Source organism: Tyto alba, unplaced genomic scaffold, assembly GCF_018691265.1.
Source record: "Tyto alba isolate M040663 unplaced genomic scaffold, T.alba_DEE_v4.0 Super-Scaffold_10, whole genome shotgun sequence".
In the NCBI taxonomy this organism is placed as follows: Eukaryota; Metazoa; Chordata; class Aves; order Strigiformes; family Tytonidae; genus Tyto; species Tyto alba.
Window position 1 is genome coordinate 17,846,333 of NW_024881262.1, and position 18,046 is coordinate 17,864,378.

The 18,046-nt window shown below is 37.4% G+C and overlaps 2 protein-coding genes across 9 annotated transcripts in view; both read left to right on the forward strand.

Moving 5' to 3' along the window:
* LOC104361573 (serine/threonine-protein kinase ATR) overlaps positions 1-899 on the forward strand; it is a 42,677-nt gene extending 41,778 nt beyond the window's left edge. Inside the window, 1 exon segment of the mRNA XM_033005492.2 lies at positions 321-899. Coding sequence (XP_032861383.2) covers positions 321-494 — 174 coding nt within the window. The 3' untranslated portion in view covers positions 495-899.
* A 1,071-nt stretch (positions 900-1,970) lies between these two features.
* XRN1 (5'-3' exoribonuclease 1) overlaps positions 1,971-18,046 on the forward strand; it is a 41,407-nt gene continuing 25,331 nt past the window's right edge. For all 8 annotated transcript variants that reach the window (XR_004408935.2, XR_004408937.2, XR_004408936.2 and 5 more), the window contains exons 1-18: positions 1,971-2,101; positions 5,761-5,993; positions 7,357-7,454; positions 7,830-7,939; positions 8,024-8,134; positions 8,370-8,452; positions 10,305-10,392; positions 10,521-10,689; positions 10,899-10,966; positions 11,995-12,129; positions 13,515-13,578; positions 14,338-14,443; positions 14,805-14,894; positions 15,052-15,208; positions 15,536-15,655; positions 15,993-16,162; positions 17,013-17,133; positions 17,232-17,330. Coding sequence is in view for 4 of the 8 variants with exons in the window: in XM_033005358.2 (XP_032861249.2) it covers positions 2,027-2,101; positions 5,761-5,993; positions 7,357-7,454; positions 7,830-7,939; positions 8,024-8,134; positions 8,370-8,452; positions 10,305-10,392; positions 10,521-10,689; positions 10,899-10,966; positions 11,995-12,129; positions 13,515-13,578; positions 14,338-14,443; positions 14,805-14,894; positions 15,052-15,208; positions 15,536-15,655; positions 15,993-16,162; positions 17,013-17,133; positions 17,232-17,330 (2,097 nt within the window). In the remaining 4 variants the exon portion in view is untranslated. The remainder of the gene's footprint in view (positions 2,102-5,760; positions 5,994-7,356; positions 7,455-7,829; positions 7,940-8,023; positions 8,135-8,369; positions 8,453-10,304; positions 10,393-10,520; positions 10,690-10,898; positions 10,967-11,994; positions 12,130-13,514; positions 13,579-14,337; positions 14,444-14,804; positions 14,895-15,051; positions 15,209-15,535; positions 15,656-15,992; positions 16,163-17,012; positions 17,134-17,231; positions 17,331-18,046) is intronic.

Sequence of the window (18,046 nt, forward strand, 5' to 3'; positions counted from 1 at the left end):
TGCATTTGTTTCAAAGCAATTGCATGAAATAAAGCATTCTCACATTTTCAAATACATCTGCATAGCTTTTTCTGTCTTCTCTGGTAAATTTTATCTGTAAAAATGCAAGGCAGAAGTTATAACTTGACCAATAACCTATCCATTTTAAAGAATGATTTTGAAAAGTGAGTATCCTTTATTTTCAAAGTTAACTGGTGTAGACATCTGAGTTTTGTATTACATTAGCATACTGATTTCAAACGTATCCTAATAAATACTTTTTTATTTTAAGAAGTGGATGTTCATGGATAGTAGCAAGATTTTTTTTCCTTTGTTTCCAGGCCAAAACCCACGTCCTTGATATAGAACAACGCCTGCAAGGTGTCATCAAGACTAGAAACAGAATAAAAGGATTACCCTTATCTATTGAAGGGCATGTTCATTACCTTATTCAAGAAGCAAGTGATGACAACCTGCTCTGTCAGATGTATATGGGCTGGGCTCCATATATGTGAAATTTGCTCACTTTGGAAAGATCCCATTCGCAAGTGATATAGCTCTAATATTCTTGAGAAGGTATTAAATCAGTGATAACTGGTTAACTCTGTTACTGTTCTGCTGCTTACAATCAGAAATCATTATAATCAATCTGAAATCTATGTAAAATATACAATACACTTGCAAATATGTTATGAACACACTTGCACATGTATAAGGTGGTATATTTTGTATACCTATAAAGGCAGTACATAGGAACTGCTTAAAAATGAGACTGTAAGTCTGCAGGTTTCTTTGTATGAAAAATTTTCACAATGTTGAAAGAATGTATTGTTTTATAAAGTACTGTATAATTTTGTAAAGACTTTTCTCGTTCAGCTTACTTGTAGATTAGAAAATATGACATTAAAGTTTTATACTGATATGGTGTAAAGCAGTTCTTTCAATCTTTTCTAATCACAGTGCAGAAGGGCTTTCTAAAAATAATTAGTATTTCTTTTCAGCATTAGGCCTTGAATTTTGGTTTCCTTTAATTTTCTTCCATAGGGCCTGGCTATATCTAGAAAAGCATTTGGGATCTTAAATTTTATCATGAGGAAACTGATAAAGTGTTCCAATGTTCTGAAACTGTTTCTTTAGCCCTTGCCTGCTGTGCTAAGCAACCCTTGTGAGAGAAGTAACACGAAGCTGTGCACTAGAGGACACTGGCACTATGGCTGTGCCAGCAGTGCCGCAGGTGCGGTGTGCTGTGACTTCAACATCCTTACAGGCTCCTGAGAGTTTTGGACAGACCCTCTCTTCCTTGTAAAAAGCATGGCTGCAGTGAGTGCTTTTCAGACTCCGTCTGACATGGACAAGAGTAGACTAACTAAATAGGTTCACAAGCCACATACTAAGTTACAGTGACGCTTCTCTAGGCATCTGAACTGTAGAGAAATGAAGAGGTAGACAAGTAAAAATTATAGTCGCTTTACCTTACAGCAAGGTATCGTTAGAATTGTTGTACAGTATTTTTGTTTCTGCTGAGTGATGAACAATGCCATTGGCTTTTGTTCACAACGATACCACGTTCTGAGACGGAGTTTTGGTGCAGCTGAACTCCAGCCACCTTGGAGACGGAATTTGAATAACAGGTTTACAAGGGGTTTTGGTTCTCTGGGAAAGTAGTGTGTTATGTTCAGAAGGTGTTGTTACTGGCCCGTAGCTCTGCAGATTTTTCCAAGTAAGATCTTTGGCACTTAATACGACCTTTTCCCTTGGGGGGGGTGGGTGAGCGCTGGCGTTACGTTGCTCTTCCCGGACTACGGTCACAGCACCGCGGGAGGCGGGAGGGCCGCGGCCCTCAGTGCGGTAGGCGGCGGCTCCGCCAGGGGGCGCTGCTGCCGGGAGGGAGCCAGGCCCCGCCCCACCCCGCTCTCTATGGCCGGCGCGCGGCGCTCGGTGTCGCGGGCGGCCCGGCTGTCAGCACGGCGCGCCGGAAGGGAGGCGGAGCGCAGCCCGCGGCTGGTGGGGTCCGGCGGGGCTGTGCGGGCGGCGGGGGGCTGTGGCCATGGGGGTCCCTAAGTTCTACCGGTGGATCTCGGAGCGGTACCCTTGCCTCAGCCAGGTGCTGAAGGAGCATCAGGTAAGCCGGGACCGGAGCGTCGCCGCCTGCCACGGGCCCGTCCCCGCGCCGGGACGGAGCAGGGGGGTCCTGACTGGCCCCTCGGCGGGGCGAGGGAGCGGGCCCGGTCCCCGGCCGAGCTTGCCTGGGCTGGGCCTGCGGGGCCGGGTCGCTGAGAGGCGATCGGGCGGCTGCTCCCGCGGCCGCGCCTCGGCGGGACTCGCGGCTCGAAGCGGCCAAAAGTCGGAGGCTGGCGGCTGCGCCGGCGCTGGGACGCGGGCGAGGCTTTTCGGGGGCCCCCCGAAACCCTGAATGTCCAGTCGGAGGTCGCCGTTAGCCTACAGCAGTGCGGTCAGCCCGGTACCGCCAGCGCCGCAGACACTCGCACTCCTCCTCCCGTGCGAGTGCTGTTTGCAGAAGCAGCCGGCCCGAAGCCGCGCAGTTTCTCGAGGAGGTGCGCGGCCCGGAGCGGGCCCCCGCAGCGCGGCGGTGTCCCGCTCCCTGCGGCCGGGCTCCCGCCTTTCGCTTTTGTTTCCCCGCGGCTGGGGTCCCCCCCGCGCCCGTCCGAGGCGCCGCCGAGCTCCCCGGCACCGGCACCGGGCGGGCCCGCGGCGTTCGCTCCTCACGGGGCTCAGGGCCGAGGCTGCTGCTGGCGGCCGGGGGCACGGCAGCGACGAGGGACAGGTTCTGCAGCTTTGCCGCCATTCCTTGTTGTCACACGCGTCGGATAGTTGGTGTTAGTAGCAAAACCGAAAAGTATGTTAAAGCCTGAAAAAAAGCAAGCCGCAAATAATGCTTTTACAGTCAGGCAACAAAGTCTTGTTTTCACAGAAGTCGTGTTTGGTACCTGTTAGACCCAAGCTCTTAACTTTTCATTATCGTTTTCAACTGGCGTTACGGATGTGGTTTTATAGTCTGAATACAGATGTTCTGAGATGAGTTGGGTGATTGAGAGCATGTTTGAGTGTTAATACGTTTTTCTTAAACAGAGTTTTAAAAGATTAAATAGTTATCAATGTATCTGAGATGCCCTGCTCAAGTGATTCTAAGCCTGGATGTCTGACTCTTCCTTCTGGTTTCAAAGCAGTCTTCAAAGCTTTGATCTTTGCTTATGATTTGTTGATTTTCACTATAGTGTCTTATAGTGCCCGGGTAGCAAGGCAGCAGCAGCGTATGCTGGCTTCTCAGCTGTTTTGTTAAAAGCCTGGGCTACTCACTGAACTTGGTGGCAGCTTTACACTTCTGCTGAAGAACTGTGAACTCTGGTAAACTGAGAGGTCAGCATGTGTCTGCTCTAACCATGGGGATAGCAGCAGCGGGTAGTACTCATGAGACTTTCTGAAAGAGGCTGTTAGAGCTCTTAAGATAAAGACAAAGCACAACCCTTAAGTATGCTAATGTTATTCTCTAGTTAGTCTTTCTAAAGACTAGATAATGGTGTTATGTGGAATATTTGCTTTGTGTAAAAGAGAAAAGAAACTGTCTAGATTGCTATTTGTGATATTAAGCTTCAACAGTAACATGTATTCCCATTTTTCCTTTTCTTTGCCATACCGCTTGAATGTACAGACTGACACTTACTAGCATCTAGATTCAGATTTTTGTTTGTTACTACAGAAAACAACCTACCCAGAATAAAAGTCCATTCCTGTGTAAAACACATCATTATTTTTAAATCCTATTATAGCTGTGCTTCTTCAAAGGTCATCTGTTTTCCATATATACATTGCTTCCATAGAAAAGCTTTAGTTTTCATCTCTTTAGAATGCTGCCTGTGCGAGGCCCCACTCCCATCTGAAAGTGGTGCCTGTGTGGATGATGTGGTGTTTGAGCATCTTGAGAGCACTTTGATTACCAAATTTAACTGTACTGAAGTTACATTACTTCTGTTGTTATGCACAACAGAAGACTAGGTATTTCAGGTGGCTGGAGATCCTTCCCAATCGTGCCTCTTGTTTCTTCTCTTCATCATTCTTCTTTCTGAAACAGAGTTATGTTTCTCTTGCATCTGGATGATAAATACAAGTCCAACAACATCCCTTTCAAAATTATGCAAAGATATGTCAGCAGTAATACTACAGAAAATCACAAAAAGTTAGCAGTGCCTTTTTCCAATTGTAATGACAGGAAGATTTTTATGAACAATTATATTGGTGGATTAAAGAATTAGGTTTTTTATTGCAAATTGCTCTTGTGAATGTTTGGTGTGTTTAAGTAACAAAAAGGTAGATAATGTTCCCTTTGCTTCATATGTTTAACAGTGTTTGTGCTCTATATGTTGCTTGTGTACATTTGGAGGAGAGCTTTTTCCTTTAAAAGAAAGTTGGACTGCTACAGATAAGGCTGGTAGAAGAACAGGGAACTACACAGAAGAAAAAAAAAAAAAAACAAACAAAACCACACAACATGTTTGGAAAGCATGGGAAAGAAATTGAAGTTGTCAATAACTTTGCTGCTTTTGGTGGGAATTGTCAGTCTACTAACAGGTGGCTCTTTGCGCAGCTAAAGAGGAGCATGCAGCGGTCATGGGAGGAACTAGTTAACAGCAGGAGAGCCCTAAAGCTGCTCAAAATGGCTTTGCTTTTGAATTATTGTTGGAAACTGCATAGTCAGTTTTGTAGGTTTTATTGTTTATAGTGCATCTATGCTAGATTGAATCAGTGAAATGTGTGGGGCTATTAAAAAAAAAAAAAGTAATCACTTCCTGAAAAGTGTGATTTTTTTTTTTTTTTAATTTTTTTTTTTTTTTTTTTTAATTTGTTTTTCCCTTACACAATGTAGAAGATTGGCCGAGCACACGTGACAGAAGTCCTGAGGTAACAGAAACAGTCAGGATAGGATAGGAATCTGTTCAGCTGACTTCACTGGGAAAATCATAATAATGGATTGCAAGTGCAGACAAACCTGGAACCAGTGTTTTGCCAATTGACGGGGTTAACACAAAGGACACAGACACCAAGCTAAAGAAATAGGCTTATTTTACTTTAGTTTAAAGCAGCAGAAAGAATAAGCAAGGTAATGCACCTAATCATTACTACCTAAAGCTAGCTATAGTGGTTAAGAAAGATACATCACCAGTTGCCCTCATACTTTACCATCACCCCAACCCGTGCATCAGCTGGGGAGCCCCGTCACAGCGAAGGGTCGGAGAGCCTGTCCCGGCAGCTGGGAAGTCCCACGCAGGGCGTCCGCTCGTAGGTGAGGTCTCCGTCTGTGCTGTGAGAGGGTCTGGCTTTTATACCGTTTAACAAACAAATCTATACAAAATGCACGGGAGATAGCTGGTAGATTGACATGCCTCACTCAGGCGTGTCTGGATCTGGCCAGGATCCAGGCACGTCTGAGGAGTTTTCTGTTTTTCTTTACATTTGGGATTTATAGTTACTTCCTGTTGTTTACTTACAATTTTCAGGGATGGTTCCCATGGTTGCATTTCATGCTGGTAAGATGCTGGTTGCTTCTGGTTGCTCGTCGGGGAATTCACTCAGAAGTCAACTTTGGTTTGAGGCCTATTGTTTGGGCCTTTTTTGTTTCAAACGGGTCAAGATATTCTTTGCCCATTGGTGTGCAGTAGGTTCCAGGGAGGTCTTCCCACTTCAGCTCCTTTCCAGAGTTACTCTAGGGCAGTGGTTGCATTGCTTCAGCTGTCCCCAGATGGGTACTAATTGTGGGTTTTCTAGATTCCAGAATTTGACAACTTATACCTGGACATGAATGGCATTATACATCAATGTTCACATCCAAATGACGATGATGTTCACTTCAGAATCTCAGAAGATAAGATTTTTGCTGATATTTTTCACTATTTAGAAGTACTGTTTCGCATTATTAAACCAAGGAAGGTTTTCTTCATGGCAGTTGATGGAGTAGCTCCAAGAGCAAAAATGAATCAGCAGCGTGGGAGACGTTTTAGGTGAGAATATTTGTTCTTTCTCTGTCTTTAAGATAGCAAACACTTTAAAAAAAAAAAAAATTACTTAAATGTGTACCATGAAGAGTAAAATATGAGCGGTTGTGCCCTTGACAGTAGCTTTAATTTTTAGTTAAATGAGGGTAACTGCATGTAAAATGTTAATACTGAAAATCAGGATTCCAAAAAGGAAAGTTCACTTGTTGCTTAGGGTTTTTTCTGTGTATGCAGGACCTGGGGGTGGAGGGAACTTTTTTTCCTGTGAAATTTTCTGTGAAATAACTGCAGTGGAGCTTTTACAGATGTCTCCAATGGCTTCACAACCTGTAAGAATCTTTGGTATTTGTGAATGCTAATTCTAGATATGCTGTTTTGGTAACTATAACGGAATGTTCTTTGACAGTCATAGAGGAAATTAAGTTTCTCATGAAACTGATTTTGTGTTGATAGCAGTTAGCAACCTAGCTCAAATACAGAGCTGCAAGTAGATTTCACGATGTTAAGAATTATATTAATGTTTTGGGAGATGTGGAAACATCTTTGGCGATTGCTGTAAGGAAAGAAAGCCAGTGGTCACACACTGCAGGGGTGGTGAGTGAAATGTGGTAGAAATGAACTGGGAGACAGGGACAAGAGGAAAAGTTACTGGATTTTTTTTGTGGTTTTGGGTTTTGGGTGTTTTTTTTGTTATGATTTTTTTTTTTTTTTAAAGGAAAAAATGAGGTTGAGAGGAAGAAGAGATTAAGAAAGAGTTCTAAATAGAAAATTGGAGTGGAATTGAGAGAAGGACAAAAATCTAAGATGGTGGCTTCTCTTTTTCTGTTTCAAAAGTGTTTTTGAAATCCTTGGCCAAGAAAGGCTAAGATTGTATTTGTTTGTTTGTTTCTCCATTACTAGTGATGATAAATGGTTAATTCACCCCTCCTACCTCAGTGGTATTCTGAACTTGCTTCTTTCTTTAACTACATTACCATTATTGGTCTGGGAGAGCATTTTCAGATTAGATCCTGAGTATTCCTACTGTTTCAGTTGTGATTCATTGTGATCAGCCATTGAATGATCATCTTGGTAATCTAAATACTAACAGTATCTGAGTAATGACACATCATCATCACTAGGGGAAAAAAAAAAACCACACTTTTTTTAAGCCTTCCAGTTGTATCAGAAACAAGTTCAAACTCAATTCAGGAGTTAAATTTCTCTTCTCCCTGGTTTTGTTTTGTTTTGTTTTTTTGTGGTTTTTTTTGAACGCTTTTTAAAAACCAACTATATGTGTTTTGTCAGTAAAGCTGTACTTAGGATATTAACATTTGAATATGATGATTCCTTCTCTACTCACTCTGTCTTCAACCTTGTTTTGTTTTAGGTCAGCAAAAGAGGCAGAGGACAAAATAAAAAAGGCATTAGAAAAGGGAGAAACTCTCCCTACAGAAGCCAGATTTGACTCCAATTGTATTACACCAGGTAAGATAATTTGTTGATTACTTAAGTGTTTAGATTTATGTTTTTGCATCTATATTTTGGTAGTATTTTCCTGTCCTAAGGCTTTTCTTTTTTTTTTTTTTAATTAGAGGACAGAATCAATAAAGGCTCGGTTAAGTTGGTAACACAAGATTTAATAACTTTTACGAGGGTTGGAATGGAATACTATCTGATTCTAAAAATTTTTTTAGATTACTATGGAAAAAATTAAACCTCTTGCGGAAAAAAAACAGCTGTCCTCTTTGTCTCTTGCAAAATTTTCACTTGTTGCTTTTTTCATTAATAGTTTTAATATGTGTTTGCAATTTTGAATGACTAATGAAAAGCTTTGTGTTTAACTTAGATTTCTGTTTTCAGGAACTGAATTCATGGCCAGACTGCATGAGCATCTTAAATATTTTGTAAATATGAAGATTTCCACAGACAAATCCTGGCAAGGAGTAACAGTCTACTTATCAGGCCATGAGGTCATTGTATTTTGTTGATATTTTAAGTAGATTTATATTTTATAGAAAAATACTTACTGATGAATTTGGGGTGTTTTTGTTCAGACTCCGGGGGAAGGTGAGCATAAAATTATGGAGTTCATCAGATCAGAAAAAGCAAAGCCCCATCATGATCCAAACACAAGACATTGTCTCTATGGCTTAGATGCTGACTTGGTAAGTGCAATTAAAATAATACAAACAGCAGAAGTTTATAAAGTGTGTATGTCTTTGATGCCTTACTAAGCGTATTAGCTTCTAAACTGTTATTAAACAAGCATGTTGTTTTGTATTCTTGCAAACTTTTGAGTTTGTAATGAAACAGAACTGCAAAATTTCTGTGTACTGCTTGAATCTTGAATAACAGATTTTAAAAATGAAGTAAGACATATCTAATATCTCTTTGTAATAGATTATGCTGGGATTAACAAGTCATGAGGCGCACTTTGCGCTCTTAAGAGAAGAAGTCAGATTTGGTGGTAAAAAATCTCAAAGGTGAGCTTATTTAACTTTACTGTTATTTTATATAAGATTACATTAAATCCAAAATACACTGGGTCACTAAAACAGGGGGGTTAAAGTGGCTGACTGGATGCTCTTATTCCAGATTTGCCCATTTGAATTAATTTGTGGGCTGTAATCAGTCAGAAAAAGGTGGTCTGTTCCAGAACTGCGCATGTACATGAAGCTGTTCTGATGTAATATAAAAAGTAATTTTATAACTGTTACTGTGGCTAGGTTTCTTCTTTGAAGGACCTTAAGCATATGTTTGGTGGATATAGGGAAAAGGTCAGAGAGACAAATACTTTTTTGATACAGAAAGGATTTTGGATAATACAGTGATGAGCCATATAAATGTTTAGATAAATGAGTTGGTTTTGCTAATAAATATTTATATTACCAAGAATAATATGATAAACATCAGAAATAAGTATTCTTTTCATAGTCTTAATCAGTTAAATTTTCACTAATACTCATTCTGTTGATAGTGTTGGCATATAATATTGTAATGTTTTTAAAAGACCTTAAGTCTAATCAAAGAAAAATGTCTGTTTTGCCTTTTTTTTTTAATAGAATAATATGAAAGTGTGATGACCTTTTGAGGGATTAATTAAATAAAGTATAAAATCAAAAGGCAAGGGGCCATTATATTTTTATTCCCTCAAGCATTGTTCCATATTTAGTTCCTGTTGTAATTTCTGGATAATATTGTTCATTACAGGAATTTACTTCTGGAAGTTACAGGAATTGCATTCTGTCAATATTGTCACTTTTATGAGTATTTACAGTTGGAAATTTGAAAATATAAAGAAAATTACTATCTGTAAGCCATTTCTTGATTGAGATAAATTTGTTTTATCAGGATTTTTAAGTCTAGTGTAATGAAGAATAAGGGAGAAAATGTTTCTAGAATCTAGAAGCATCAACCTGGATTTTCCAATATGAAAGTTAAATTTAAGAAGTGACAGAATTGGGTATGAAATTCTGTGCAGCCAAATGTAGCTTAGAGCTTGTTTTAGTAGTCTTCACGTAAGCTAGTGTATCACACCCATCTTCCTCAGAGGATTTTGGCCAAAATCTAATGTGTATGTGTGAATACCCAGGTGTTTATGTTGGTTTGTCGTGGAAGGTGGTCCCAGCTAGTTACAGTATCTACAAGGTGAAATAGTCCTTTATGAATTTAAAATATATCAGTCTTCAGCTTGTTAATCTTTTGATGTAGTTAGGCCAAAATTAGTTAACAACATCAGTTTAGGTATTAAGTAATTTTAGTGAAGAGAGGAAAGGAAGGCAGAATATATGTTGACTAATTTATGCCATAAACAAACAGTAGGTTTGTCTTTTTTTTTGGTACTGTGTTGAAGCCACTAGATAATATGGAGCATATTTTCAAGCTGAGCATATTATTTTCTTACAAGAAGCATTTTAAATGACTGAAAATGTAACCCAGACAGTTTAGACATGAAGCTGTGTACTCTGTAGGTACTCAGACTAGTTCTAAAATACTTTTAAATTTATTGGGTTTGGTGCAAAGTTAGGTTAGATTGTCCCTTTTTTGGACAGTGGGTTAATTACTTGGGAAATAGTTAATGCAATATGGAACTCTACAAAGCTGCCCTTCTTTCTCTAAGCTCACTGTTTTCCGTACATCTGCTGTTTAGAAGATTCTACTGCAAAATTTTATAGACTCAATCTAGATGAATCCTAAACCGGATCCAAATAAATGTTAATACATTATTTCTTCTGCAAAGATACAAACTTTGTAAGATTTACTTGGTTTTAGGTAACTTTAGACTTAGTCACGTTGGAAGTGTGTTTATAAATAATTGTTTTGAAAAATTTACAGAGCATGTGCACCAGAGGAAACCACATTTCATTTACTGCACTTATCACTGATGAGAGAATATATTGATTATGAATTTTCACCAGTAAAAGTAAGTTCCAATGGAGTTATGATTGAAAAAATATGAGGTCTTTTTTATGCAAACACGATAATAAAAATTATACTCCTGTGGTTTTTTGCTTTTTTTCCTTTTTTTTTTTTTTTCCCCTTCCCCCGCAGGACAAGATTTCCTTTGAGTATGATATTGAAAGGATAATAGATGATTGGATCTTAATGGGTTTCCTTGTTGGAAATGATTTTATTCCTCATCTACCTCATTTACACATTAATCATGATGCACTGCCACTACTTTATAGAACATACATGGCTATCTTGCCAGAACTGGGAGGTAAGAACACTGAGTTCAGTTGTGTGAAGTAGAAACATTAAGATTCCTGCATTAATATTGATTCACTTTTTTTAGCCGTATTAGAATGTTTAGCCAGCAAGCTTTAGACAACCAGCAAGACTGCATTCTATTATCTGTTGGGCATTTAAATTTAAATTTTTAAGTTTTTAAATTGTAAATTTAAAAAACATACTTTATTTTCCCAATAGGTTACATAAATGAGAATGGACATCTGAATTTAAAACGCTTTGAGAAATATCTCACAAGATTGTCAGATGTAAGTAACTTCAAAATTGCACTGCATGGAATTGCACTGCATAGAATGGTGCAGTCTGACCATAACCATAATACAGTGCCCTAAAATATACCATGATGTAGGTTTAATGAACTATTAAATGACTGTTGTACAAGTGGTTCAATCAGCTGTTTTATCATTTAACTGTTGGGTTCCAATCAGTTGTTGTTTAATCTTATCAGAACATAAGAGGAAAAGGGTTGAATCATTCGATCTATGCCTTAGCCACCATGTTTTAGTACTGCAAGTCAAATGAGGATTCATCAGTAGAATTATGGTCCTTGATTCTCAATGAATAATGAGTGGCAGTACTGGGCCAAGTGTGCTGCAGGCAGCGATATACTTTGCTTCCCTTACTGGTCAGTTTCTTGTAGGGTAAGTTATGTCTGAAAATCTAGGAGAGCAATATTTTATGCAAATTTTTCATGAAGATGACTGGTAAAGAGCATTGAAGCACTAATATCTCTGAGGCAGGCATCAACATTCTTCATGAACTAACTGGCATACAGGATGCAGTCCTGTTAAGTTCCATTGCAGTAATCCGTCCGAGAGATGAGAAAAGGTATAGGCCATATAGAAGTGGAGAGGTCTCAGCCTTCTGCTGAACTTGGAAGGAGGAAGTTCATCTGCTGTCCCTGCTTCAGCCCTGTCTTCTGATTTTTGGGTGGAGCTATGAAAGTGTTGGTTGTGTGGCACATATTACCCAGACCCTATATACGTCTACTACTTCAGAGGTGATAGTGAAGTGTGAAAGTTATTTAACTGTTTTTGTTACCTGTTGCTTCCTTACTGAAAGAAAACAAAATATGGCTTAGTTATATGTTACATACTGCTAAGAAAAAAGTTTTTTTTAATATTGATCTATTAGTTTAGTTGTAGCTCTAGGGCAAAATGTTTATGTAGGAATGATTCTAGATATAATGCGCATACTAAAAAGACATTGTTAATTTACCACTCTAAATTTGGCATCCCTCAAATATTTCTAAACTTACTTTATTCTCTCTGCACAGTTTGATCGTGAACACTTCAGTGAGGTCTTTGTAGACCTAAAATGGTTTGAAAGTAAAGTAGGCAATAAATACCTCAATGAGGCAGCTGGTATTGCAGCAGAAGAAGCCAGAAAAAATAAACAAAAGAAACAGAAGGTTAGTTTTTTACATGCATAATTTTGGAAATAAGAATGTTAATTCTTGCAAGTCAGTAATTTGATCTTAGACAAATTAAATGGCATAAGCATCTGTTTTGAGGTTTTTTTGAGATCAGAAAAGATAGTAAAATGTACATTTGAGGAACTGCCTGCATGTATTGCTGGTTGTAAGTGATGAAATGGTTAAGTCAGGGTCAGGTTCTCATGATTTTTGAAATCTTGTAAATCTGTAACATAATGCTTTATGTGAGGTTATCTGTTCCTCAGCAGCAGCAAAACTTCTGGGTGAGTTATGGTCAAACTTACCATGCTTTATAATTTTACTATTCAGTACATAGCCTGCTGGAAGTTTTATACATTTCAGATATACTGATAGATCATCCAGGCATGTCTTGATATTGGTCAACTATTTGACAATGAATAGATAAATAGTAATTTAATCGGTGTGAGCTATCTCAGATTGGTTATTACTCTAGATATAACTAACAAGGAATAGCACCTTTCTCTGTGTCTTGACTCTGCCACACTGTCATGTTCCCCACCACCACCTCTATTGGCTATACTTCAATATAAGCCTTCAGCAGTGTATAGAGTAGTGGCAGGAAATTCCTTTAAATTTAATCTATCGCTCTATATCGTTACCTTGTTCTTCCTGCAGTTTGTGGTTTGTAAGATCAAGATGTTGGCTCTTGCTTTAATAAAGTATGCTTTATTTGTGGTTGTTTTCATATATGCCACAGAAGTTTGGGGCAGCTGTATAGTATTAGCTGCCCATCTTGACTGATCGTTGGAATGGGAATGGCAGAGTCAGTCAGGAGCTTGCATATCTCAGATACAGAGGAAGAGGGCCAACTTAATGATACTGATTAATGAAAGCTACTCAGTGCTTTACACAAAAGACAGTGTGTAGTGTGAGAATGAAGTGACTATATGGCTTGTTTGAAGTGACTATATGTCTGTAAGGTCTCTGAAACACAATTTCTTGTATCCTTACCACAAAAGTGATTTAAATTCTTAAAAATTTACTGATGAAAAATTTGACTGCATACTGGTGCCGTAGCACAATGCATGATGTAGGTAAAAATGCTTAAATGTGTACTGCACAGTTTTGGAAATAGTGGTAATTTGGAAAACAAGTATTCATATATTTTTTTAAAGGCAGCTGATATTTTATTTGAGACTGCTCCTTTCTCTGATTTATATGGATAAAATAATTTTCCCTAGGCAATTACAAGAGAAGGAAATGTAGTGGGTTTTGTACTAAATAATAATAATATTTATACATCTTGTTATAGCAGTTTGAGTTGCAGATTATATGGTTGTGAAAGAGGTATGTGCATATTATTCTGTATTTTCACTTTATCTCAAATATTAATTTAATAGGCTCAGGAAAATTCTATATGTTTGGCTGCTTTAGAAAAAAATGAAGGTGAAGTGACCCCTAAAAGTAAGTGCAAATAATTTTTCCATGTAACAAAAATCTTGTTAATTTCTGTGTACATTTGGAAGATCTGTAAGGTCAACTCTGACATGAAATTCTTAATCTAAATGAAAAGTTTATGTAGTCAGCTATTGGAACTGCACAGCACGGGCTTATGGTAAGAGGGAGTGGGGCTAAAGCTTTTGAACAGCTTATTACTTGACCAGTATTTCTGTGATGAATTCATGAAATGAGTGAGCAAATCTTCAACAACATGTTTTTGATAATTGTATGCCTCAGTATTTTGTTATATAGGTGGGGACAAATTAACAGATTTTTGTATGGCTTTGGGGTTTTTGGTTGTGTTGATTATGTTTTTAAACTCATTCCATTTGTAGAAAATGTATTTTGCTTGTTTTGAAATTTAATGTCAAAAATGTATAAATATTATTCTATGATATAAGATTCTGCTGCTGAAAAAAGATTACATTTTAAAATTTATTTTAATATTTTCTTAGATTATTTTCTGATTATTTATATTCTCTCTTCTTGTAGATTGGGTTGTCTGTCTTTAAAAGAAAAAAATGGGCTCTAGATTTTCTCTGGGTAAAGATTTTGTTTGTTTCATGTCACTTTCAGTGAAAGGAAGATATGAACACCTATAACCCTGAGTTGGGGAGTAAAATTAAGGCATTAAGTCAAAACTGGATGTCTTCAAAGCTTGTAGTAGAGAAGTGAATGTTGAATCCTTTTTTTAATTTTCTTTTTTCATGACTGCTTTTTCAGCTGTGTTGGAAGATGAACCAGAAGATGACGATCTGTTTGAAACGGAGTTCAGGCAATACAAAAGAACTTACTACATGACAAAAATGGGTGTAGAAGTAGTTTCTGAGTAAGCCTATGCTATTTTCTTTTAGGTTTTAGTTTTATTTTAAACACCAAAGATAAGTCTTTGCATATGTCTAATACAAGACAGAGTATGCATCCATGTCAAAAGCAGAGAATACATGGCAGTGTACTGCAGCAGTGATGCTTTTGGCTAATGCAGGAAGAGCTGCAAGTTGAGTTTTCTGTAACAAGTATTTGAGGGCCAGAGAGAAAAAATGCATTTGTATTAAATGAATCTAGAAAACCATTCTTTCATTAGGTTCCCAAAATGCTCAATCTTCAGTCCTATGTACAAAGTACTAAGTAATTTTTATATACCACTGAAAATGAGAATAACTAATAAGTATATTTCCTTTTCTTTTAAGTGACTTCTTGGCTGATCAAGCTGAATGTTATGTCCAGGCAATACAATGGATTTTGCATTATTATTACCATGGAGTTCAATCATGGAGCTGGTAAGAAAAAATTGTCACGTGATAAATTGTTTCAAGATCGAGCAATATTTCACCTTGTATGCTGGGAACATTTAATGTAGTTCTGTTTGTTTTTGATCTGTGAATGCTGCTGTGCTATAATTAGGTCAAATAATTTAAGAGGTTTTTTTCCCTGCAGGTATTATCCTTATCATTATGCACCTTATCTGTCAGATATTCGGAACATCAGCGAACTCAAAATCAAATTTGAACTGGGAAAACCTTTCATGCCATTTGAACAGCTTCTTGCTGTTCTTCCAGCAGCAAGCAAAGATCTGCTACCTAAATGCTATCAGGTAGGATTTAGCATTAAATTGTATTTATCTATCGTTTGCTGGTTGTCTGCTTTATTTTTAAGTAACTCTTCTCTTGATATTTTTGCATGTCCTCTTAGTTATATTCTACCTCTAAATTTCAGTGTATCATTAAATACTTCTTACTATTCTTAGTGTATTGTAAAGTTAGTAATAAATACAAAGTTTAGCATTTGCTAAGTTTCAGAGTAGGACAGTTAAATGGTAAATGTTGAATTCCTCTTCAGCCTTGAAGTGATTTTAATACCCGCCTTCCTTTGTATCTTCATATAATTAGTGCTAAATTGTCTCTTGGTATTGTTTTCCTAGCATTTGATGACTAGTCAAGACTCTCCAATTATAGAATATTATCCACTGGATTTTAAAACTGACCTAAATGGAAAACAGCAAGAATGGGAAGCTGTAGTATTAATTCCGTTTATTGATGAGGTAAGTTCGTTCAGCATCTGCTGTATATAAAAGCTTCATAACAAATCTGCTAAACTCCTTAATTAATCAACAATTAGACATGCAAGTAAATGGAAGTTTAAAAGACCACAGAAATATATAAATGTTTGCTCCCTGAAGAGTAAGGGTAGATTAAGTTACCACAAGCAAAGTCAGCTTCAAGTGGCAGAAGTCTTAATTAAGGCATGTGGACTTCTGGGGTTTTATAGAAAATTAACACATTAACCAGGAAAGTGCAGGTATCCACTTTCCCAATGTAGATGTTTCCACGCTAACGTTTGTTGTCAGTTTCACATATGGTAATTTCTCTAAAAATCAGAAACGACTGCTGCAGGCCATGGAATCCTGTAATAAGTGCCTAAAAGAAGAAGAGAAAGGAAGAAATACTCACAGTGCTTGCTTAATGTACTGGTATGACAAAGATGCAGAGTTCCAGTACCTGTCACCGTGGCCAGAGAAATTCCCTGCAATAGAAAGGTGTCATACAAGGTAACACTGGCATAACTATTTTAGACTAGACTAAGAGTATTTAGAATACTTTTACTGTTGTTTTAACCAAAGCTTGTATATGCCAATATATACACTCAAAAACGTAAAATGTTGAATTCAGTGTTACTTGCTGTGGATGGCATGGTGAAAGTAATAGTCCCTTTTCTTCAAATGTTACTTTGCAAAACACTTGAATCGATGCTAAGTCAGCAAGAACACTCTAGAGAATTACTAAACTGTGTGGCACAGAGGATGAAAGACTGGTACAACTATCTGATAATAGTGATAGTTTATCAGCACACTAATTCCAGATCATTTGTAAAAAAATGTAAGCATTTGTATCCTGTGCAGAGTTGAACACAAGTGTGTTTTTCACTTTCCTCTGACTGAAAGTAGCCAGATTTATTTCACACAGGCTGAGGTTTCAAGGTTAAATGGGAACATAACCTTAATAGCAGTGAAACTTAAAGTAAAATAGAGGAGGAATGCCTGTTGCAGGACTACACTTGGACAAGAATGAATACTGAATACTTGTGAAGATGAATGATACCATGTGGAACAATTTCTAGTTTAGAATTTTACAGTAGCAATTAATTAAAATAGTGAGATTGGGATATACGGTGGCTTGAAGTTTTGTCTTTTTCTTAATGAGTAGTTTCTTTGCAGGCATAGCATGGGGTTTTATAGTCCTTTGTCTAGATTCCAAGTGGCTTCAGTTAATTGCCACCTTCTAGGGAAGTCAAAGGGTTTGTCAATTAAAGAGTGCTTGAATGAGTGTTTGAATGAGTAATAAGTTTCTAGAGCCGAAGGTCAATCTGTACAAGCAAACATTGTGCAACTTGTTTTTTAGGTATAAAACAATACCTTTGGATGCATGGCACGTAGAAATAACCCACAATAAGATAACTAAAATTAACAAGAGTGCACTATATTTTTGTGGATTTCCTACTTTAAAGCACATTAAACATAAGGTAAAAGAGTTCTCCCTTCTGACATTTTCAATTGTATTGAATATTGGACCTATGTAAGGGTTCAAGTACGTTTTATGTGCTGTTTTGTTTTTACTCAGTTCTATCTTAGAAAAAGTGGTGTACAGGTGTTTCAGCAAAGCAGCCATGGAGAGAACATGATGTTAGAAATCACAGCTGATGAGAGCTCAAAAGAACAGGTAAGCATTCAGCTCCTAACAAAACAAAAAAGAACAAAAAACTAGACAAAAAAGCTTGTCATAAAAAGACTGAATTTGTTAAATGGTCAGATGTGAAATGTTGGTTATATCTTATCAGTAGTGTATTACAGGAGAGAAATATTTATAGAGTAGTACTGTAAAAGTTAAAAAAAAAAAATTAAAACCCAAGCATTTGTTAAAAAATAGTTAAATATAATTAATAGTTAATTTAAAAGAATATATTTAGATTGTTTTAAAACTTTATTTAACTAGTAATGCTTGTTTCTAAAATGAGCTTTATGTATAAATTGTTAGGATTGAGTTAATAGGAAGGTGAAATCTGCCTGCATGCTCAAGGCCATAGAATTAATTGCTGTAGTAAGAACTCTGAAGTTCTTAGTTCCCAGCCCAAAGTTCAGACCATTAAGTGGTAGAATTCTCAGTATGTATTTTGAAAACATCAGCTGAATCTGTTCACTGAAAACATCGACAGTATTAGTTCACACTAAAAGCATTTGTTAACTACTGAAGGTAATCGTTAAAAAAATAAAGTTTGTTAGGATTAAAATGCTAAATTTGTGTGAGGAACAGTCGAGAATTTTGGGAATCTGCTGAAAGATCTAAATTTGTCCTGACTTCAGAATATTAAATGTCAGTCTCCTTAGTAGAGTTTCTGGCATTTCTGTAGTAGCCATCTGATGTTCTCAGGTAAGGAG